The sequence below is a fragment of the Lepidochelys kempii genome, chromosome 3, assembly GCF_965140285.1.
Source record: "Lepidochelys kempii isolate rLepKem1 chromosome 3, rLepKem1.hap1, whole genome shotgun sequence".
NCBI lineage: Eukaryota > Metazoa > Chordata > Testudines > Cheloniidae > Lepidochelys > Lepidochelys kempii.
This window is the reverse complement of record NC_136382.1, coordinates 34,381,098-34,405,638: the sequence shown is the minus strand read 5'-3', so window position 1 is coordinate 34,405,638 and position 24,541 is coordinate 34,381,098. Positions and strand designations below refer to the sequence as shown.

The following is a 24,541-nucleotide window of genomic DNA, read 5'->3' as shown; positions in this document are numbered from 1 at the left end:
GATTTATGCAGGTGAGCATCTGCTTCATTCCTCCCTCATCCCATACACAATCCCCTCTGCCTTTTACAGATCTTGAAACATTATGGCTTATTTTATCAGTAAATTAATATTGCCATTTATCTTCACATAACAAGTAGAAACAGTTGCCCAAAGGCAAGGAGTGCTACAGAAATCCATTTTATCTTCATTATGATGTTTTGGGTCATTGGGTATTGCATAGAAATAATGAAAGTAAATATTAGGTTGGGTGAGAGGGTGTTTTTCTCCTGGCTTAATGTAAATACATTGGTGTTTAAATAGTCATGCTACATTAGCAGAACTCTAAAGAGTGATTGAGTCACTCTTGGGACTGATTTCATTTCCAGGTAGTGATGTGCAGAGCATGGTTGGTAATTTACAGAATCAGATAGCTCTGATTATATATGAGAGGATAGCTCTGAATAGCTTCTGGATCACTCAGTAAAGTGAATACATCACTACTCATGATGATCTCTTTCCCCAGCATTCAATACAAGGCTATTCCAGAAGAGGAAATGTCATGCTGGCATGTCTTACAAATTCAGTGTCCAATGGTGTGGACCAAATTTTGTTCAGATATGTGCATGAAACTGCCATTAACTGCAGTAGAAATCTCGAGGTGAATTTTAAGATCAAGTTGCACTCTTGTTTTCAACCCTCCTTATGAAGGTTTAATTATGCAAACTACCATTAATACCTGAGGCGCTCTCATGCCCCACATACTGAACTGACAATTTGCAGTACCTGTATAATGGTCTGAATTCACAATGAGTTAAAATCTGTTCAATGGGTGAAGCATACTACACTGGGTAAAAGGCTTTACTCCTGTGTATTTGAAGTGTATATATACAGGGTCATTTTCTAGGTATCCCAACTCAACCAGCAGTTATTTAGGCACCCAGCAACAGATGACCAACTGCTTAGACTTTTCTTGTCCTTACTGTAAGCAATATTCGGTGTCATTAAAAGACATAGGAACACACTCTGAAATCTTAAATAGTCTGTAGCTAGGATCCCCTGGGAGAATCACTCTGGTGAATGGATCTTGACAGAACATGCTTTTGTCTCTGCTTCTGTTGTTTTTGGTAACTGAATTGTCTTATTACATGTGGGGATATTTTGATGTGGAGATTTGTTATTTATATTGTGGTATTTTCCCAAATGTGCCAAGCAAGCACAAAGAAGGCCACAGCTTATACCCTGAAGAGCTTAATACCCTATACTTCCCAACAGAGAAAAAAGACAATGCTGGATTTGGAAAACTTTTTTCCACTAACAAGTAGTCAGGTTTCTTTGCTCTTGGTTTTACACCACAGATAAATGCGGATATTTTCTTACCAGTGGGTGCCAGACTTCCTTACTAGGAATATGATAGTAAGAACTTGGCAGAGATTCAAGTTGCAATGGGTAATCATTTTGGAAACCTTGGATTAAGATTGTGGAAGACCAAGAGAAAGATGTAAAGACAAATAGTCTCATATATGCCTGATTGTAAAACGATGAGAAGTTAAGTGTGAAATGCTGTAATATATTGAGAAACTGAAATTAATACTTGGTTAAAAAATGCCATTAAGCAGTAGTGATTCTTGAAATGACCATGGGAACAACTATTGGTTTTACATCATTGCATTATAAATGCACTTGATGTTTATCATCCTTTGTTGTGTGTCCTGTTGTCTCAGACTGAAGGCTGGTATGTCAAAGGTGCTCTAAGCAAGCCTATAGCGGCACCCTCTGCCTGCTCTCTGAACCTTGTGTCAAAGTCTGCTTACTTATATCTGTAGAGTCCCACTGAGTTCAAGAGGCCATCAGTTAAATAACAATTGTATTAGGTAACCAATTTCTGCTGGACCCTAGGGTGCTTGCTTGAGACAGGTGTCATAGTGTCACAGAAGAATAGCTGAGGGAGAAGAGATGTCCCCACATGAGATGGCAATACAAAGGAAGGCTATTCAATCCAGTTATAGCTGCAGGAGAAACAATGAGGAATCCTTGTGGCACCTTAGAGACTAACAAATTTATTTGGGCATAAGCTTTCGTGAGCTAAAACCCACTTCATCAAATGCATGCAGTGAAAAATACAGTAAGCAGAATATATATTGTAGCACATGAAAAGATCGGAGTTGCCTTACCAAGTGGGGGGTCAGTGCTAACGAGCCAATTCCTATTAAGGTGGAAGTGGCCTATTCTCAACAGTTGACAAGAAGGGGTGAATACCAAGGGAGGGAAAATTACTTGTGTAGTGCTAACAAGGCCAATGCCAACAGTTGACAAGAAGGTGTAAGTATCAGCAGAGGGAAAATTACTTTTTGTAGTGACCCATCCACTCCCAGTCCTTTATTCAGGCTTAATTTGATGGTGTCCAGTTTGCAAATTAATTCCAGTTCTGCAGTTTTTCTTCGGAATCTGGTTTTGAAGTTTTTTTGTTGAAGAATTGCCACTTTTAAGTCTGTTATTGAGTGTCCCGGGGGTGTTCTCCGTTGAAGTGTTCTCCGACTGGTTTTTGAATGTTACAATTCTTGATATCTGATTTGTGTCCATTTATTCTTTTGTGTAGGGACTGTCAGGTTTGGCCAATGTACATGGCAGAGGGGTATTGCTGGCACATGATAGCATATATCACATTGATAGATGTGCAGGTGAACGAACCCCTGATGATGTGGCTGATGTGGTTAGGTCACCATCATAGGACACAGTGGACAGACAAGTGTGGGGCGGTGGAATTGTCCCCAGGCCCACGCACCCTAGTGACTAACCTCAAATTTGCATAACATAGATTTTGAATAGATTGGTGTATTTGTTTAAGGTTTTAGTTTGAATTGCATAAGCACCCACCCCTTCAGTGTGGGCTGGAAATGTCACAACAACCTGTGGCATTTTGGTCTTCCTGAGCCATGCAAGTCCATCCCTAACTCACGTACATCTCTTTCCCCACTGCCTGCTGTCTCATACTTCCTTCTCTCTGTTACCATAAGCAACACATGCCAGTGCACAAGAGCCTAAATTTGCCCAGTGAAGTGTATTCGTAAGCGGTGCCAGTACAAACACAGAAATATGTGTGTGATCATTCAAGGTCAAATGCTTCATGGAACGGTGAGTAAATGTAAACAATGCCAGGTAAATTAGGGTTTGGTATGGAGAAATCACTTTTGTTTATTTTATTCCTCTAATGCTTACAGTGGGGGTTAATAATAAAGAAACTGTCTAAAATTCTTCAAAACTTGGATTTGAGGCACCTGGAAATGTCCGAACTCAAAAAGAAAGCGTGTCAAGTCAGATTGCACAGCACACCTCATGCATTGAGCCATTATGCCGTGTAGTCTTCCAGTACTTTTACATCTTCTTTGAAACAGCATGTCAGTGCTCAGAGGTAGCAATCCAGAGCGTCCCTGAACCTGAGATTGTTTTTTCTCCCTCATGGCTACATCAGTTTTCACTAAAAATAAATATGATGGGATACTGCTTTTGTGCCCTTCTCTCTACTTTAAAAGGACATTTTCTAGCGGGTTAGAGGCTGTAAGGCTATGTTTGTGTGGCTGCTGGGAGCAAGCCTCCCAGCCCGGGTAGACAGACTTGTTCTAGTTCCACTTCAGCTAGCACACTAAGAATAGCAGTGTGGACATTGCAGCTCAGGTGACAGATCAGGCTGACCAGGGTCTCGCTCAGGTGACTAGCAGTAGCATCCACACTGCTATTTTTAGTGGTCTACCTGGGCTAGGAGAGTCATTCCCAACTACAGTGTAGACCAGGGGTGGCCAACCTGAGTCTGAGAAGGAGCCAGAATTTACCAACGTACATTGCCAAAGAGCCACAGTAATACATCAGCAGCCCCCCATCAGCTCCCCCCTGGCTCCCAGCACCTCCCGCCTCCCGCCAGCCCTGCCAATCAGCACCTTCCCCTCCCTCCCCGCACCTCCCGATCAGCTCTTTCGTGGCATGCAGGAAGCTCTGGGGGGAAGGGGAGAGGAGCGAGGGCATAGCAGGCTCAGGGGAGGGGGCGGGAAGGGGTGGAGTGGGGGCAGGGCCTGTGGCAGAGCCAGGGGTTGAGCAGTGAGCACCCCCTGGTACATTGGAAAGTTGGCACCTGTAGCTCCAGCCCCGGAGTCGGTGCCTATACAAGGAGCCGCATATTAACTTCTGAAGAGCCGCATGTGGCTCCAGAGCTACAGGTTGGCCACCCCTGGTGTAGACAGAGTCTAAGCTTTCCTAACAGCTGAGGGGGCTAACATCAAAAGTTCCGCTCTCTTCAGTGAGTTTGTAAACTTTGGGGGAATCATATCTGCAGTGTAGCAAATATCAGCAGACTTGGGCTTTAACTGTAAACATTTCTTTTAACGCTGTATGTGGGTTGTTTGGGGGAAAAAGAAACTGTCAGGCGGTGGCTATCTAAGCCTTTACGCCAAGTTTTGCAGAGTGGTAAAATCCGAGCTTCAGCTTCTCAACATCTCCAGAGCTGCAATAAGTGTCAGAAGTCCAGAGATACAGAGTAAGATAGATCCATGTACCTCCTGGCTGGTTAAAGCCAGTGTAGAAGAGTTGTGGCCATTTTTGGAGCAGTCAGTGCTTCCCTGAGGGAAGACAAAGTACTGGCATGTCTTGGAAAAAATAATGTAGATGCTTGCTCAAGCAACCATTTTCTAATGTAGATAATCTCTCCAGTTCCATCAACCTTTTATGGAGCTCTCATTTTTTGGAAGGTTAACTAACTTCCTTGATATGGTGAAGCACTCCCAGCAGTATCTGGAGTCCTCAGGTCTTTGAGCTGAGGCACTTTTGTTGAGTGCATACTCTGAGCAGGTATGTTTTCTTTCTGGGTAGTAATAGGCAACTGTTCGTCTGACCTAAGCTCTGTGTCATGTGTGTTTCCACAAGGTCCTATTTTGTCCAACCTGCATTCAGGGGAAATTAGTGAGGCAGTGTGGTCAGTATCCTGATGACACCTAGCTTTACATTCCAGTCTCATCTAAGTGAGTGCAAAGTGACCGTACCCAGTATCTAATGAAGACTCGGGCATGGGTGAGGCCTAGCCCATTCTGATTCTCTCTCTAAAATCACTCTAAAATTAAACCAGTGAAGTGGTCAGCCTGCCGCTGGTACTAGGAACAAAAATATAAGCAAATATTGGTTCTTGCAATGCAGTGCAACTTTAGGAGTGGGTATAGTGAATACTGAGGAATTCACAAAAGTGATTCCTACAAAGAGAGAGGTTCTCTGCCTGTCTATTCTGCAGGCATCCCTGTGCCTTAGCCTCTGCTCTACTGTAACGTTGACCAGATGCTCTTAATTGAAGCAACACCCAACTGCAAATGGTTTATCTTCCTGTCTCTTTGGATAGATCATGATTTGCATCATATTCGGTTCTAATAATGCAATGTAGAGGCAGCACACATATCCTGAGAGGGGAGAACCTTGCTTTTCTTTTTAAATAAGCAACCCCTTCAGAGAGGGGTCGGAGTAAGACAGATGGTTTACCTCAGCCAGGAGAACAGGTGACCGGAACTTGGTGCCTTTTGAAGCATGAATTAGAGAGGAAAAATGAGTGTGTCCGGGGCAGTACTATTGCAAAAAAATAATGCTCATGTGCATTGGATAGCCCTCATTTCGTTAATTTTTCAACCATTCCAGTTTTGCTTTGTGGATCCAGGCCTGCAACTGAACAGCCTAAGCAGCACATCACAGCTACACACACAAGTTTTGTGGAGTTTGCAGTTAATTACTACATTACAGTTACTACTTTAAAATCCTGTGACTTAACAATGGCTGAACTGAAATATTGTTTGTTTGCCTCTGATCGTTTCTGCAATGAGCAAAGCCTTTTCCAAAGTGAGAATATTAACACTTTATGGAATTTTCAGTGCTGGAGAGTGACAGTGCTTTAACCAGAAAATAGATAAAGCCATGAAAACTTATCCTGTGCTGCCTCACCACTGTGCCTGAACACTGGCCTGGAAGATCTCCTCCAAGGACACGAAGAGGGTTATTTAGTTCTTGGTCTTTCAAGGTAGTTGATAGAGGTGCCTGTGAAAAGCAATTATTTGTGGGGTTTTTTTGATTAACTGCGCACTGAGAATTGGACAGCGCCCACACATTCATTTCATACTTGCCACCAGAGCTAACTACTCCAGATTTTTGGTCACTACCCAAATGGATCAAAATTAAATGAATGACCTACAAGTGAACTTTTATGATTGCGCTATAAACTCATGCAATTAATTGAAATTCTGGCACTGTTGCACTGTGGTGCTATGCTTGTTCACTCACGTAAGGCCAGAGCTGAATCCCTTTGAAGCTTGTGGAAAGATTCCCAGGGCCAGGTTTAAAATTTAAGTATGTAGGCACCTAAAGATATAGTTAGGCACCTAGTGAGATTGCGTCAAACAAGTTAGGCACCTAACTCCCACTGACTTGAATGGGGCTTAGGCACTAACTTTCTTAGGTGCCCTTGTAAATCCCATTAGGCACTTAAATGCCTTTGTAAATCTGGTCCCCAGTGACTTCAATGAGCTTTGTATTAGGCCCTTACATGGGATGGAGGATCAAATGATGATATACCTTGTGGAAGAAAGATGAGGGCAGGATTGTGGGCCAGAAGGGGGGTTGTTGGAGTTTAGTGCGTAACTTCCAGCAAAGAGAAATCTGCAACTAATGGGATGTTTCTTTGCCTACTGTCCCCACGATCACTTTGCTTGTATGTTACATCCCTTTTCCGCACTTGTCACCTATCCTTTGTCTATCTAGATCCTGTGTTCTCTCAGGTGTGGGGCTGTATCTTTGAGATGCACATAATACAATACATTGTACACTACCTCAGTACACATAATAATAATAATTTAGTGTGTTTAATTTCCTAACAGTTAGTAGACAGCAGTGGATATGGAAAATAAGTCTTTGCGGTGCCCAGGAATGTAGTAAGGTTTGTGATGGAAATGTTTTATTTTTTCACTTTTGTTGTTGTTTTTTTCCAGACTGCTCTGCAATGACTACAGCCAGATACAGGCCTACCTGGGACTTGGTACTTGACCCTTTGGTGTCCTGTAAACTCTGTCTTGGGGAATATCCTGTGGAACAGATGACAACAATAGCGCAATGCCAATGCATCTTCTGTACTCTGGTTGGTTTGCTTTTTTATTACATGTGTGTATAAAAATATAGCCTTATTATATCTCAGGGTCAGGATGAGGCATTGTTTTTTATGTTGACTTCAGTAGAGTACAATTCACTCAAAAGTGTTGGAACTGCAGAAGGTCCCCAAAGCATTGGAAGTACAACAGAGCCATAGCACCCCTACACTCTGGGTATGCACACAGGGGTCCTGTGCAACTCGCACGCCGTGAAAATCTCCCAGAGCCAGGCTCATGTATCCCATTGTGGAGGATGAATGTGGCTTACAGGGTGGTCAGTGGCAGGAGAAGAATTATCTGGTACGTCTGCAGTCGCACACAGGTTCAGTGGTCACAAATCCTTGTGGTAATAGGTATGTCAGGATTATACACCCTATTATAGCCAAGGAGCTGGAATTCTGTCTGTGGAAAGGATACAGAGCTGCTCCATGCCCTGTTTGTGATTGGGAGGGAAGGCATTCTGATTTCTCTTATCCATTTTTTTCAGGCTTTATGTGACTTTTAAGATGAAAAATCAAGGAGTTACAGGTTATCTGTCAGACATGTTTGTTTTGTTTTTCTTAATTTGTGTGAGCAGCAGTTAGAGCCTTTGAACTGAGAATTAAGATCTGTGCTGCACTTTTTAAACTAGAGCTAGCAACTAATTTTACGCCCCACCTAAAAAGGGGTGGGGAGGGAGCAATTGGGATAATCAAGCAGTATTTCGCTGTGGATGTTTACCTCCTTGACCACTCTACTCAGACGTTATAAACTATCCTCTTTCCTTTTGTCTGTTCTTTGGAGCAGAGGCCAGGCACTCTTTTGTGATTGGAAATTACATCGCACGTTATGGGTACTTATGTCAACAAATAATGAATAACCCAAATTTTGTAACAGTTTTCTGTTGGCACTGCCTTATTGCGTGAGTACGTGCCTTGGATGAGAGAAGGGAAAGAGCGTAGTGACAGTTAAGTACAGGATATTGTACGTTTGTAGTTGTCGTGAGCATTTAAATGTGATACTTAGCAAGCACCATCATCAAAACACTGTACAGAAATCAACTGATGGATGCTCTCAGAGCTGCTGTGAAGCAGGTTAGTTGACATCCCCATTTTATAGATGGAGAAACTGAAGCAGAAGGGCTAAGGGAGCAGAGAGAGAAAGGGAAAGAACTTGGAGGTGTCTGTTGTTTAGCAGCAGTGTTTCAAACAAAGAAATCAGAGCACCCTATAACCAGCTGCACTGATTATTTTTTTACATCATTCAAAAAGCAACATACCATCAAAACACCCTGTTCGTTAAAGTCACTTACTATTTATTATTACAGCATTCCTGTGCCAGTGTTGGCTCAAGGAGTGGAAACTAGTCTCTTCCATTCCTCTCATTTGCTGCTGCTGCTTCTACATGCTCTATTTTGTTAAGATCAACTGTTTCTGCTGCCCCTACTAAGGGTTCTTCTTAAGGTTACCCCTTGGATGCCCTCGTTTCCTCACACTAGTTGGTTTCCATTTGATGACTTCATGTGAGTGTCTGTGGATTGGCATGTGGAGTGCATGCCCCAAACATGTCCAGCACTTCCTTGTGATTCTGCTGGAGATGAGCCACTTGTTGGTGATCCTTGGAGCTCTTCGTTGGTGATGAGGTCTTGCCAACCAATGCCTAGAATCTTTAATAGGCACTTATTTTCAAAGGCTTCCAGTTTTCTGTAGCTTTTGTAGTTGTATACTAGCACTGAGATTATGTTTGAGTTGAAAATTTTCAGTTTTGTTCTGGTGCTGTGAATCTTTTATTTCCATATGATGTTGAGTTTAGTGAATGCATTTTCTCTTCTCTATGTCACTTCCTTCTTCAAGTCCTTCTTAATATAATTCCATGATTTTGAATTGGGGGAAAAAAAATTGAATGTGAGGCCTGGGACAAATACTGTGCCCCTTCAGTTAAAAATAAGAATTGCTTCAATATGCCTTTGTGTAGGGAGTGATTGGTCAAGTATGCAGAAGGGTATGAAATAATTTCATGCAACGCCAGTCTGTGTTGTCCATAGGATAGTTTTTTATATTCAGAGCTAAGTTTTGCACATCTTTATTCCTTAAATCAGCTGCTGGATATTTTAGTTTCATTTCACTGTAACTTCCAAATGGTAGCCCAGAGGAGAACTGCTGCACCAGGTATGGTTCCCTGACATTTTCCCTACTGTTGCTCACTTCTTCCATTCTTCCTGGTAGAATATCATTGTTGCTTTCTATTTCTAGATAAATCATTAGGAAGTGCTGATAAACTGTGCCCTAGTAACAGGTTAAGTAAACTTAACACAGAGACATTAACTTAGTGTCTCTAATTCAATCAGGTACATTAATCAGTTTTTAGAATTAGTATTTGTTTATCCTCAATAGTCTGCTCAACATGGCGAATTACACAAAAACCTAAACAGTCTTTCTGTCTTGGTACTTACAAGGCCTTCAGCGCAGTAGTGTTTGAGGAACTCAGAAAAATGAATGCATTTATTCTTGCAATCTCCCTGTGATACAGGGAAATATTATTATCCCCCTTGTACTTTTGGGGTATTGAGACAGACTGACTTCCCCAGGAAGTCAGTGGCAGAGCTGGGAATTCTACCGAGAATTCATGAATGCCTTAAACACAAGGCCTCAGTCCCTGCCCCAAAGCATTTACAGTTTAACAAATTACACTGAAGACTGCAATTGATTTTACTAAGGGCCAAATCCTAAACCTATTGAAATCAGTGGAAAGGCTTCCAGTGACTTCATCAGTCTTTGGATTAGGCCCTAAATACACTGGATCAGCTAATCCATTGTACAACCTCTCCAGTATCAGTGAAAATACACCAGCAAAATGTTTAACTCAGTATGTGTTTAAGCTCTTGACAGACCAGTGCATGCAAAGTTTTTGTCCAAGTGGTATGATGGAAATACAGAATAAAAATGAAAAAAAATATCGCAGCACATTGGATAAAAAATGTGAATGGTACTTTTATGATGATTTTCTCTGTGTTAGTTCTAAAGTCACTTTCTAAACTAGTGTATATAGAGAAAGAGAGCAGGAATATTTTACTCTCAGAGCAATCTTTCAGTGCGGTACCATCAGAATGGATGCAGAACTTAGATCAATGTGCAGATTTGCACAGACAGAAATATTATAGTGTTGAGGAATCTTTGCCCCTTGTATGACCCCAGAAGTGCTGGTGTCAGAATCTCATGAAGGATTATCTCCTCCCAACGTTAACACAATAGCACAACATTGCTATTTGGAAAGATAAAATGCGGGTATTGTTTCCTTTTGCATACTGGCTGACTTGCCAATGAATTGAATGGAACAGATTATGCCTTATCAGCAGAGGAGTGGCAAAGACACTACAATTTCCCATCGTATTATATTTAGCCAATTGTAATTGTTTTTACAGTACTCCATTGTGGGTTTTATCAGTGTGATTGTTAATGCACATAGAATGACTGTGAGCTCTCTCTAAATTTTGTGTACACAGTGAAATCCATTGGGAATATTTCAACTGCTGTGTAGTGTACTACAGTTACAAAAATCTAAGGAACAGGGGAGGAAAATAAACTACCTGCTGTTAATATCCTTTTGAGTTTTGGTCACAGGAAAAGCTATTATCTTTGTCCTCGTGGAAGCCAAACTGTGTCTAAACTATTATCATTTTTAAAGATAAATTGCATTTATGTTGGTATCCATATTCAAACTACAGATTTTTAAAGTCATTGTACTGTCTTTTTTTATTAATCACCTTCACCAGTGAAAGTTAGTGAACAGCAGACTGCTCATACAGTACTAAGTCTTCAATGCAATGTACAATCCTATTTTGGAATATGTGGTGGTTCAATTAATAGTCACCTATAGATGGAAAAATAAATCCATACATTTTCCTTTTAAAACTAGCACCTAAACACTGTTCTTATGAGTACCATAATCCTACTTTGTTTGGGATCATAGTGGATCAAGGGCCTCAAATTTTTGCTCTAAGAATATTCACATGCAAAACTTTTGTTTGGTTTGATTGTAGGCCAAAACCTTTCAGTCATTACTTAGTCCTTTGTCAAGCTTTGGCTTGACTGGATAACAGAATGGGTTGGCTAGCATGTTCTAAACTTCTGGACTGAAATATTGGCCCAGTTGAAGTAAAAGGCAGAACTCCCATAGACTTCAGTAGGGCCAGGATTCATCCGTAATGTAGTCAAGGCCAGTTGTAATTTTAGAACCTACCAACTGGTAAAGCTAACATCCCTGGCGGGGCCTAGGCTTCAACTCAACCAACTTAGCACATGCTAAAATACAATTGCCTCCTCTACGCTCGAGGTTTAGAATGTGCTAGCTAACGTGTTCTAAATAACACCTTTCATACTCCTCAAGACAAACCCTTGGGCAAAGCTCCCACTGGTTTTCCCATTGTTTAAAACTTTTCTGTTCTTCGACTGTGCCCATCATCACGAAATCTTGAGTGTTTTCCAGAGGAGCCAGAGGTGAAAGTAAGCCAATACCGTCAAGAGCCAGTACGCCAGACCGAACCGGACCGGCTTCCCCGGCCGTGATTTAAAGGGCCCAGCGCTCCTGCCACTGGAGTGGCAGGACCCCCGGGCCCTTTAAGCACCGCTGGAGTCCGGCTGCCAGAGCCAGGCTCAGGGGGAGATTTAAAGGGCCCGGTGCTCCTGCTACTGCAGGGAGCCCTGGGCCCTTCAAAGCGCCGCCAGAGTCCTGCCGCTGCTACGGGTAGCGGCGGCAGGGCTCCGGCAGGGATTTAAAGGGCCTGGGGCTCCAGGCTCCCCGCAGTGGCCGGAGCACCGGGCCCTTTAAATGCCCGCCTGAGCCCGGCTGCCAGAGCCCCGGGGCTCTGGCAGCTGGACTCCAGCAGGGATTTAAAGGGCCCGGAGCTCTGTGGCGGCCGGAGCCCCGGGCCCTTTAATTCACCCTTGAGTTCCGGGGCTGCCAGCTCCCTGGGGCCTTTAAACCGCCTCTTCTGGTTGAGGCCATGCCCCCACTCAGGACTCTGGCATACTGGTAAGTCCTTTAAGTTACTTTCACCCCTGAGAGGAGCCTTTTGTGACATAGAACCACAAGTCACAGATGTTAGTTTTCTTCCTTTATCTCCCCATGGGGCAGATGTGTGGGAAACTTTTTTTTAAATGAAATCCATCTTTTATACACTGTGCTATCTTTTTATAGCAGCAAGGACAAGGTCAAAGAAGCATGTGTGGCATTTGCAACAGAAAATGGTGAAGTTTGAGGTGGTGCTTAGACCCTGCAAGAGTTTGTTCCACTGCCTTGGACAACATCCCAGAAAGTTCTGCCTTCTGCACTGAGCTTCACCCTTGTGGACAGCTCCTTTGGCCCTGAGGAATGCAGATGTCGACCACAGCCCTTATCCTGCAGATCTCACTAATCTTTTAGGAATGTTAGACTCTCTCTTTCTTTGTTGATTTCTCAGTCGACTAGACAGAACCATATGAAACAGTCTTTCACTCTGCCCTACATGTGGATAGTCTTCACCAGCTATTACTGGGCCCCTTTTACCAAGAGTACAATCTGCCTCCCTTTTGGCTTTCCTGGTTCCACCAGCTGCCTGAGTAATTCAGGTCATTGCTTTATTTAGACCCTTTTTTGTTGTTGCAGTTTAAAGATACTTACCTTGTTAATGGTAGGGTCTCCCCTTCCTTCCTATACCTAGCTTTCTTGATCTTCTGATAGCTGGCAGTGGTCACTTTCCTCTGCTGTCATGATTGGCTCAGAGCACTCAGAACTGCTTAGGTCTTGAGTTGGGAGACAGGCAAAAGAGAGAGACTTGAGTATCTTGTTCTCCCCCATTCCAAAGATACAGCTCTTCTCTTCTTCTCTTCTCCCCCCCCCCCCCCCCGGTGGGGATGCAGGGGGATGCAGACTGAACAAAAATAGTGTGGAAGTGAACAGGTAAGGTTGGCTTCCTTCCCAGTTAGGCACTGGTTTATCTCTGGTTGCTGGGGGAAACCTGCCTTCGGGAGACATCTCCCTGCTGTGAGTCAGCACTGTTCCAAAGCAGGGCTCTTCACCCACTGAAAGGAGTTATCCTGATCATTTTAAAGTGTGGGGTTTTAAAAAAGATTTTTCCTTGTGAATATTCACAAGAATTAGTAACTTTTTAACAGGAATGTTGTTCCCCCATCCCCACCAGCTCTTGGCAAAATACCAGAACTTGCTTCTCACAGTCATTGGACCTTTTTTCAACAAACCTTTTGTTTGTATTAACTCAGAATTGCTCTTCACTATTCCATTGTGATGCATGGAGCCCTTTAACTAAACAAATACAAACACTCTTTAGGCAAGATGAATAAAGCAGACTTGTAGCAGTGGAGTTGTGTTTGTACAGTGTCTAGCACAACCAGTTCCTGATCCACGACGGGGGGCTCTGAGGTGCTACCACAATAATAATAATAATAACAATAATAATAATTAATAATGAAGTAGCCTAGTCCTAGAGGAATGAACTTGCAGCTGGGAATCGTGGACTCCTGACTTGCTGTCAGGTCTTCGTCCAGTCACCTGACTCTTTGCTATCATATTGCAAAATGAGGTTAATACTTATCTTCATCATTTGGATGTCATGAAAACTAGTGGGTTGTTATCTGTGGGTTGGAATATGTAAAGTGAAGGCCAGTCATTTCCTGCAGTTATACACTTCTCCAACACCTAGAGCATTCATCCTATTCTGTCACAAGAAATCTTTCTCAAACTGCTTCGTAAGAGAATATGCCTGTGTTGTGCAGGAGGTCAGGCTAGATGATCATAATGGTCCCTTCTGACCTTAATATCTATGAATCTATGAATATGTATTCTGTTTGCATAACGAGGGTTTTAGAATTCCTTCCTACATATGGGGTTCTTGAAAACAGACTAAAACATTTAGTTTAAAGATTAAATGTAGTTTATATGAATCAAAATAAAATTGTTAGCCTTCCTCTTGAACTATTATATATATTTTCTTCAACAAAAGCCTCAAACCCTTTTATTGACTATTGCTTTGGAAAGGTTGCAGTTTTCTTCCCTTTTTTATAATAGAAGTGCTGAAAAAGTAAATATAAGAGCCGCTAATGAATTGCTACTGTGGCTGTCATAAATGTTAAGGGAAGGGTAAACACCTTTAAAATCCCTCCTGGCCAGAGGAAAAACCCTTTCACCTGTAAAGGGTTAAGAAGCTAGGATAACCTCGCTGGCACCTGTCCAAAATGACCAATGAGGAGACAAGATACTTTCAAAGCTGGAGGGGGGGAGAAACAAAGGTTCTCTTGGTCTGTGTGAGGCTTTTGCCGAGAACAGAAAGGAATGCAGTCTTAGAACTTAGTAAGTAACCTAGCTAGATATGCGTTAAATTCTGTTTGTTTAAATGGCTGAGAAAATAAGCTGTGCTGAATGGAATGGATATTCCTGTTTTTGTGTCTTCTTGTAACTTAAGGTTTTGCCTAGAGGGATTCTCTATGTTTTGAATCTAATTACCCTGTAAGGTTTTTACCATCCTGATTTTACAGAGGTGATACTTTTACTTTTTCTTCTATTAAAATTCTTCTTTTAAGAACCTGATTGCTTTTTCATTGTTCTTAAGATCCAAGGGTTTGGGTCTGTGTTCACCTATGCAAACTGTTGAGGATTTTTATCAAGCCTTCCCCAGGAAAGGGGGTGTAGGGTTTGGGGAGGATTTTTGGGGGAAAGACTTTTCCACGCGGGCTCTTTCCCGGTTATATATCTGTTAGACGCTTGGTGGTGGCAGCAATAAAGTCCAAGGGAAAAAGGAAAATAGTTTGTACCTTGGGGAAGTTTTAACCTAAACTGGTAAAAATAAGTTTAGGGGGTTTTCATGCAGGTCCCCACATCTGTACCCTAGAGTTCAGAGTGGGGAAGGAACCTTGACAGTGGCCTTGGATTCTGGCTTGAAAATACTGTTGGTGGTGATTCACAGTACTGAGCAGTGTTGTTAATGAGTTTGTGGCAGTCTCATGTCATAATTCTGATTGACGACAATTTTCAGAAGAGGGCTAAAGCATGATTCACAGGGATCTAGAACCAGCCTGACCAAGTCTCCCAATATGTCAGGGAGACTTCAGTTTCCTGACTCCTGATTTAATAATGTTATCTCCCGCAGAAAAACTATACTATCCAGAACCATACATGTCATCCAGACATGCAAGTCAGTGAGAGAAACTGACGCATGTTCGTGCAACACACAAGTTTGTGGGTAATGTAGTTAACTTCTGCTCAGCTTCTGCTTTTGCCAGTGGGAGTGTGGGGCTTGCCGGCTAATGGCAGGGTGGGGGGATAGATCTGAAGTGTGGGAATGTGGTGGTGTGTGAGAGCCTAGGCAGCACGAGGTGAGTGAACTGGGACTGGTCAGTAAGTCAGGGATGGGGTCATTCTCCCCAAGGCCTTGGCTGTAGCAGGGAGAGAATGGGAGTTCAGGGAGGGGGAACAATCTGACTCACCCAGTGCAGCAGGGGTGGGGTTGAGTATTAGTTGCATGTGGCAGGGGGTTGGGAGGGGGTCATGCCCTGTTCCCCCCAGGCTTTTGGGTGCAGCAGGAGAGGGACTGGGGAGGGAATGGGCCCATGCTCTTCTATTCTACTTCAAACACCCTGCTGAGAGCAAACATCTTTTTCCCCTTCCCTGGGTATAATTGCGGCCCTGCCTCCCCAAATGCCGCCTATGGCTGAGCTTATTATAGCCTTGAGTGGGGGAGAGGAGGCGAGTGGCAACTCTGCTCGCCTCGCTGTGTGTTCTTTGGAATACAAGGCACGGGGTGGGAGGAAACTGAGTGGAGTATCAGTGTGGAGGACAAGGGGCTGTCAGTGGCGATGTTAGTGGGACTTGCAATGGAGTTGTTGGTAGGATGGAGGGAGCAATGGGGTTAGCAATGCGGGGGGAAGGGCTGGGGATTAATTGGGGTTGGGAGCAGGGAGGCTTCCTGAAGTTAATTTGAAAATGTAGATAAATATGTCTGGAACTTGCATTTGGAAATGGGACCCAGCAGTGAGAGTGTGACAGCAGAGGGCCCACTTCACAGCTATTTGTTGCCAGAGCATGACCATAAAGGATAGGCACCCTGGTTCATAGTATTTTCTCTCCAATCATAACACAGTGTGACCAGAAAGAAACACATCACACAGCTGTTGTATGTTGTCTTTGTACAGATGGAGAAGGTGCCTAGATACCAAGGCCCAAAATGTTGGTGGAATCTGGCAAGGTAGGTTGTAATGCACCACTGACTCTGTGTGGACAGACTATCTGTAGTGACCCAATAATACATTATGGGGAATGCTGAAAAGCACTTTATTTAGAACTGATTTGGAGTATGTTCCAGAGTATTATCTATTTTCCATTATTACGGTCAGGACCTTGGCCTCACGGTACTGTGCACAGTGCAGACACCCAAGGAAATATGGTCTGTGTGCTCATCTTCTGAGAAAACAAGTGAGTTACAAGGGTGGAGGTGAGGGGTGAAAATCAAATATGTAGAATTTTTGTATACATAGATTCACTTACAACTTCTGTCCTGATAATTATAAGTACATACAATGACAAATATCCCCATCTACTCCTCCAGCCATTATAAACTGGCTGATTTCTTACAAGCATTACAATCAAGGTGAATCCTGAGGGTGTTAGTCTTACATATAGATCAGTTAGACGTTCCAAGCGCAGTGTTTCCCTTCCTCTTCTGGAGATATTTGACTGGAAACAGGCTCTTGTTTTTGAGCTTATTTAGTTCCTGCCTGTTGGTCCTAAACTGGCATGCTAGTGATTTCCACAGCAATCAGTTATAATGTCTCAAAGGATTTTTAGCTTCAGCTCTACTACATGTCTAATGCTGTAGAAGCAAACAGGGCTTCTCTTTGGAGAAATCTCTCTCTGCACAAGCCCATCCTTGACAATGGAGCAAGAAGGATTGTACATGACTTTGACAGCCATGGTTTTAGGGCCACCTCCCTCTGCTCAAACTAGGGCAGAAATCCCTTAATGCAGTAGAATGGCAGTTGTGCTGCCCAGGGTAATAGGTTGTAGCAAGGCACAGCACAGAGGAACACTGTTATTCTCTGGATAGCGCACACAGATATTCCCTGGGGGTGTTTGCTGCATCAGTGGGGAAAAAGAGCAGGCACATGACTAGGGTCCCACCCAATTCATGGTCCATTTTGTTCAATTTCACAGTCATGGGACTTCAAAAATAGTAAATTTCATGATTTTGGCTATTAAAATCTGAAATGTCATGGTGTTGTAATTGTAGGGGTCCTGACCCAAAAAGGAGTTGGGGGTGAGGGGGTTCAAGGTTATTGTAGGGGGGGTTGCAATGCTACTACCCTTACTTCTGCACTGCTGCTGGCGGCAGCGCTGCCTTCAGAGCTGGGCAGCTGGAGAGTGGCAGCTACGGCCAGAAGCCCAGCTCTGAAGACAGAGCCACTAGCAGCAGCAGCAGTGCAGAAGTAAGGCTAGCATGGCATGGTATTGCCACCTTTACTTCTGCACGGCTGCCTGCAGAACTGGGTGCCCGGCCAGCAGCTGCCACTCTCCAGCCACCCAGCTCTGAAGGCAGCACAGAAGGGTGGCAATACCGTGACCCCACTGCAACTCCCTTTTGGGTCAGGACCCCCAATCTGAGAAACGCTGGTGTCCACCGTGAAATCTGTATGGTATATAGTAAAAGCACACAAAAAAACAGATTTCACAGTGGGAGACCAGATTTCTTGGTCCGTGATGCTTTTTTCTTGGCTGTGAATTTGGTAGGGCCCTACACGTGACTAGTGGGGTCTATGACTATTTGGATCTGCTGGCTAAAAACCCCTGGATAATGGAAGAGCTTGGGAAGTTCTTACTAGTACAGTCCATGGACTATATTGATAGCTCTGCCCCTGTACTGGGTTTTTTTAAATCGGTGAATTTGAACAACTGGAGACCTGGTGGCCACTTCACTTCCCTTGGTTCCACTAGTTGTGGGGTAGTGTTAAGTTATGGCCAAGGTTTCATACAAGTCCTGCTGGCTAAAGCTGCTCAGCGGATGCACTGAATCAATGTGTCCCAAAGAGCTGTGACCACATCTGCTCCCTGGTTGGTGCCACCCACTTTTTGTACCATTTTGTGTCTTTGAAGCTGGAATTGTGCGCACCTATCTCCACTGGAGCTCCTCCTCCAAGCAGACCACTCAGTACTGAGGGACCTGTAGTGCTGGTTTATGGCAGCCAGCATAACTTGTCCACTCATTTGAGTATCGTGGCTCCATTGTCACCCAGGAGGGAGGTTGCCTTGCTGACATGAAACATGGAATCAGCAAGACTATGGGTTTATGCATGCTCTTTGATGGTGTCCTCTGTGGTTTCAGTGCCACATATTAACTCAGACTAAGATGCGTACCTGTCAAACAGCAGTGGCTTCTGTCCTTTTATATTGCTCTGAAATCGGGGCCTCCACAGAGACACAGTGCTGGATGCTTTCAACGTGAAACAGCAATGATGTATTGAAGGCAAATGGTGGTGTCATCACGTCACAAATGAGGATGTCAGGCACTGGATCATCTCGCCTCCAGTGTCTTCCCAAGTGACTCTGTGTCAGCTCAGGTGGCTTTGCCATCTGCACCATATGCTGGAGTCCATACCATCCCACCAGCTTTGTGCTGGATCCAACAAAAGATGGATGGAGAAGCACGCAGACAGCCGCATGCACACTGGAGGGGTGTCATGGCTTCCAACCTCATCCCCTTTAGCCTTAATACAGAGTTTTGTTTCAAAGAACAGGTCTATAAAAATGACTATTTTCAAAAAGGATAACTGGAATAAAGATCTGTCTAGTGCACATCTGTCACCATGGTATCTAGGTGATCTATGGGAATGGATGCAGTAATATATTGCTTGACTTGTTAATAGACATGGTCAATCACTGCTGTTTTAAGGAGGAATCCCTCCCACAGTCACTTCAGTTGCCTTGTACAAATCTCTCCATGATTAAATGTGCATAGATGTTGTGTAGTAAATTGCTTGTCAGCCAAGTAGGATTAGTGTGGTGCTAAGAAGAAATGTAACAAGATTTGTAGATGCCACAGAGCATCTTGCACTCTGGAGAAGCAGTGATGGGGGAAGGGTGTATACTGGAGCTTCTCACGGTTATTAAGCACCTTCTCTTCCAGTGATTACAGAGCAGCGATCATGCTGGTAGCCTTGCTGCTAGCCCTTTTACACAGTAAAGCCACACAGACTATTAGATGGGAAAGAAGCTTAAAAACAGCAAAGTTACCTTTTTGTATTTTGCTTTTGGAATACATTGCATACCATGTCCCAGCTCTGCTGTATAGTCAAAAGCCAGACACTGGGAGGTTACCTGGCTTGCTAGAGCTATAGGTAAAACTGTCTACCAGTTTAACCATTTCATCTGCTAAGCTGGCTGCGAAATTGAAACTGTCAGTCTGATATGATGATTAATGTTACCTAGGATATCGAACTATGTGCAGCAGCAAGGGCATAAATACAGCATTGCTGAGTCTTCCTTAGAAAGGAATTTCTTCTCCCCAAATTATTTTTCTCTTATTTTATGTGTGAGGATATGCAACAAAAATAAACAGAATGGTAGTGTTTTAAAGCAGAAGGTGATCTTTCATAGCAAAACCACACAACTTTGTAAAATGTAACTACTGCAAAAAATAAGATAACATTGTGCATCTATTACTTCCATCTCTATCTGTCTAACCCCATCACTGTAGCACTTGAGCAGCTGCTAGTATCCTTTCACCAGAAGAGCTACACGTGACTCAGAATGTAGATTGGGAGCTATAACAAACCAAATGTAAACTGCTCTGAGATGCAGGACATCACAAATTTCATTCTTTTACAGAATTTAAGGCCAAAAGGGACTATTATGGTTATCTAGTTTGACCTCCTTCATAACATAGAACTTTAAATGTCAACTAGTAATTCCTGCATCTAGCCCAACAAGCTCTGGTTGAATTAGATATAAATATATATATTTAGAAAGATATCCAGTCTTGCTTTAAAGACTCCAGATAATAGAGAATTTGCAATTAGTTTGAGTGATTAATCACCCTTACTTAAAACATTTCTCAGTGTCTTGTCTGAACTTTCCTTCCTGTTTCTGCTTTGGTTCTTCTTACTTTGCCCATGTTAGTATAGGCTCACTAATTTCCATAGGCCCTGATTCAGGAAAGCAGTTAAGCATCTCTGTAACTTTAGGTATATGTGTGATGGCATTCACTCACAGCAGGTGGTTCCTCCTTGAGGCTGCTGTGGGGATCAGCTCTTGCTTTATCTGGTGCTCTCTTCCATCAGTTACTTGAGCTGTGACCCATCTCTTTCTTCACAACTGAGGCCTCCCTCTTTGTGACTCAGCCCTCCAGCCAGGTCACTATATATAGTTATCCCTTTCTGGGGTAACCAGTTTGGTTACTGTCTCCAGTGAGCCTGTGCCACTTCCCAGTGGCTGGTAGGGGAACCCAGACCCATCCTCTACACTGGGTTCCAGCCCAGCAGGGACCCTATAAAAAGCAGCCCAGGTCTGCAAAGTCCTGTTCCTTACTGGTGTTTTCCTGGGCTTCTTCAGCTTCCTCAGACTCCCTTTCTTCAACAACTCTCTGCGGTTGACCATTCTTTCAGAACTAGACTCCCAGGGCTTATTCTCCCTCGTGGGCTTTCTCCTTCCCTCTTCTCTGCTCCCAGATTCTCTCCCTGCAGCCTCTTTCTGCTGCAATCTTCCTGGCTGTATAATCCAGCCTACTCCTGCCCATCTGGGCTTTTGTTCAGTTAGGCCTGGCTTTTCATCCGGGTGCAGCCAGGTTCCCTAACTGGCCTCTCAGGCCCACGCTGACCCCTTCAGGGCCTGTGTGGGTATATACACGCCATCACATATATATTTAAAATTGTGGAAATTAAATTATTTACTTGATATCAATATTAAGGGCTACTGTGCCTGTATTTCTCCCTTGTGGTCCAGCCATGGCACCCATTCTAGGCTCTGTGCTCTTCAGCCATCACCTCTCTTGGTCAGAGACATGTGACTGATGTTTTTCCAGGCTGCATAGTTCTCTGGCCAGATTGTGAGTTCCCCAGCAAGTCAGACTGCTTAAATAGGTCTGCTTTGCTTTCTCCTCAGAGGTTATAAACAGTGTAATTACCCGCAGTTATAAGGTTACAGTTTTTCTTAAGCAAACACATTTATTCGTATGCTGAATGCATTACCGAGAAAACATATTAAAACAATAAAAGAACCTATACACATGGTCATTCATTTACCCCAGAGATCACCCCACTTCAATAAGGCTCTGGTAGGAGTCAGTCTTTCAAAACTCACACAGGGGCTATTTCTATGGTAATTTCTTTGTGTACATTGTACTGTATCATGCTAATCTAAATCTGAAGGTACATAACCGTCCAAACTGACCTAAGAATGCAGTGATTCTTTTGTCCCAACTATTTGGGGGTTACCAGGCCATGTCTGACAGTTGATGTTGTACTTCACTGGAGCTGGAGGCCAATGTGAAGCACCTTTGAAGGGCATTCATTCTGTTAATATGATGAAATCTGCTTTTAAGTAACATTAGGACAAGTTGGTTTGCACGTTGGTTTGCAAATGTGCAGCCCTTGAGGATAAAACTGCCCCTCCCCCCGCCATTCTGAAAAGCCCCTCAGTTTATCCCCAGAATCGGGGTGGGCTAGTAGACACCGGGCAGTGATGAGAGCAGTTCCCCCAGCAGCTGTGAAAACAGAGGAGACAGCTTCCTCCCCATCCTGCAACCATGTGTATGGCTGAACTAAGGGAGCTTCTTCAAGAAACAATGCTCCTAACAGCAGACAGGCTCCTCTTAAAACAAGAAATCAAAGGATAGCAGCATTCCTACAAAATCCATTATATGCAAATTCCTGGACCATTGCATGAAACAAGAATTCTTCCAGACAGCAGCCTGGAGGAAAGGGAAAGAGTGGTGTGTAAGGAAATTTGTTAGACCAGGGAAGGGGAAAACAGATGTGTGGGGATGATGACGGTCACCTCGAGTTTTTTTGAGGATTCGACAGCTATCATAGTTTGTACTAATGGGTCTTCACATGACTCCACAGCCCAGTTTGGGAAGAACAGCCTTCACTGAACTGGCCACAGAGCCATTTGCCTAGTTGTATTGATCGCTTAGTTGTTTCCATGCCTGGCACTGTGCTTCCAGCTGCTCCAGGTAATCCTTCTCAAAGTCACGGATACCCAGTCTTATGGTTTGGTGCCATGCAGTACCATCAATCGCCAGTTGCTCAAAGAAATGTTTGTTTTGCACAGATTTTGTTTGAGTGCCTTTGAAGTGTTTCATCTGCCTTCTGCACTTACGATTGCTGGAGTTTAATACAGAATGTAAGTACGCAGCTGCTCTGCTTCTTCCCCATGACCCCTGCCCTGCTCCACCCCAGCCCCACCCCTTCCTGCTGCTGAGGAGTGCAGCAGGGCAGGGACTGCACTCACCAGTGGCAGGAAGTACAGCGACCCGGCCCCAGCTGCGCCACCAGTGAGTGCTGGGGAGCGGTTCCCCCCTGTCCCCCAAGCCAGCCCCCCTCCCTCCCCACGGAGGCCTGGGGCGAGCCCCTGTCCCGTTCTTCCCCCACCACCCCCGTGCAGGGGCTGCGTAGGGCCCCAGAATAGCTAGGAGCAGCCCTGGGGAGTTGGTTCAAGAGGATCTGTACAAGAATCTTGCGGGCCACAGAAAGCAAAGAGATACTGCAGTAGTTATCATAGTCGCTCTTCAAGATTTTTATGAATGGTGACAATGTTGGAATCTTTCATCTTGAAGCCAGATATGTGAGAAAAATTCAAAGAACCTGTGAATGAGATTTCCTCCACTTTGGAAAACCTAGGTTGGAATGGGATTGGGACCGGAGGATTTATTATTTGTCATTACTTGAACAGTCTTCAGTGCCTCGGCTCGTATGGGTGAATCGGCCAGTTGTGTGGGGAGAAGGGAGGGGAGGACAGAAGGGAATGGAAAAGGCAGGGAAAATGGTAGTGTGTGCACATGTGTCGGGGAATGTGGAAGTCAGGATCTGGGGGAAACTGGCCAGTACACTCTGGCTGCTTTACTCTCCCTTGCTGAGAAACAAAGGTATCTTGAGTTATGAAGAACTTCTCTGAGCAGGACTTCCATCCCCTCAGATACTGCTCAACTGAGACTAAAGAATTAATGTTTGTATAATCAGTTCACAGTTGCCAAGTTTAATGCAGCTGCAATGATATTTTGTTTAAATTTTGTTTGTTTATTTACAAGTTTTAAGTATTGTTAGTAAGGACACATGACCAAGTTAATTCAGTGGAAATTGTTTTTTTTAGATACAAATGATTCTTCTTAGTCTCGTTACAAGGAAAATAAAAATGCTGCTTAACATGTTGGTATTCACAAGAGCCTGTATATAGCAGACAGATGCCTTTGCCACTTTCTCTCACCCATTCCAGCCACTAGGCAACTAATCTCAATTCCCCTTCCCTCCTAGGAGATTTGTTACACAGCACTGATCGTTTTACAGGTCATTTTCAGTGATTGCCACTCAAATAGCAATTCATGGATGGGGTTGTTTTTTTTAATCACTTTGCCCCTTTGTTCTTCTAGGAATAATCTTACAAAAGGTTTAACAGGAGGAAAATCCTACAGTAATTTTACTGGGATGGTTTAAAAGGGATAGCATCAAGGTTAGTTACTGAGCTCTGGATTGTGAACTGGGCACATAATCTGTTTTGTATTTCATTCTCTGGGTGGACATGGTGATCTGCTGATGCAATGTGGAATTTCTAACAGTGCTACCAGTTTTGGTTTTCTAATGCTGGCGCCACTTCATGCATTCACTTCCAGGCAGTGTGGGGAGGAGAGATCCACCCAAGAGGAGGGAGCTTACACTGCTGCTGCTTCAGCCCCAGGAGCCTCTGTTATATGGAAAAGGGAATTTTGAACAGCCAGAAAGAGCCTCGCCTGAAATAAAACCCTTACGGGACAGGACCTGGGACAGATTCTGCCTGACACTTACTGGCTTCAAGGCAGAAGCTGGGTTCCTAAGCAGATGTAGCAGGAGAAGCACATTTTGGCTTGGTTGGTATTAAGAGTATGTGAAGCTCAATGATAAGTTAGTGGATAGAGAAGGCCCTGAGTATTGGGCAAGGCAGGGATGAGCTTCTCCCTTCCCTAGAAGATGTTAGAAAAGGGGAACATATGTTTGACTGGCTTTGGCAAAGGTCCCAAACAGGGTGGTGAAGAGAATTGCCAAATTAATCATTAATGATGGTAAAGCGCACTGAGCTCAAAAACTGTTCTTTTAAGTGTTAAGCGTTGTCATTAAATATATATGCTGTTTCATCTGAATCCACACTCTCCATTTACAGATGGGGGGGGGTGAGAAGAGCCGACAATGGCACCC

The 24,541-nt window shown here is 43.8% G+C and overlaps 1 protein-coding gene across 2 annotated transcripts in view; it reads left to right on the top strand.

Moving 5' to 3' along the window:
* RNF144A (ring finger protein 144A) overlaps positions 1–24,541 on the top strand; it is a 99,009-nt gene that overhangs the window by 53,713 nt on the left and 20,755 nt on the right. For both annotated transcript variants that reach the window (XM_073336079.2, XM_073336080.2), the window contains exon 2: positions 6,984–7,129. In XM_073336079.2, the coding sequence (XP_073192180.1) occupies positions 6,984–7,129 (146 nt within the window). The remainder of the gene's footprint in view (positions 1–6,983; positions 7,130–24,541) is intronic.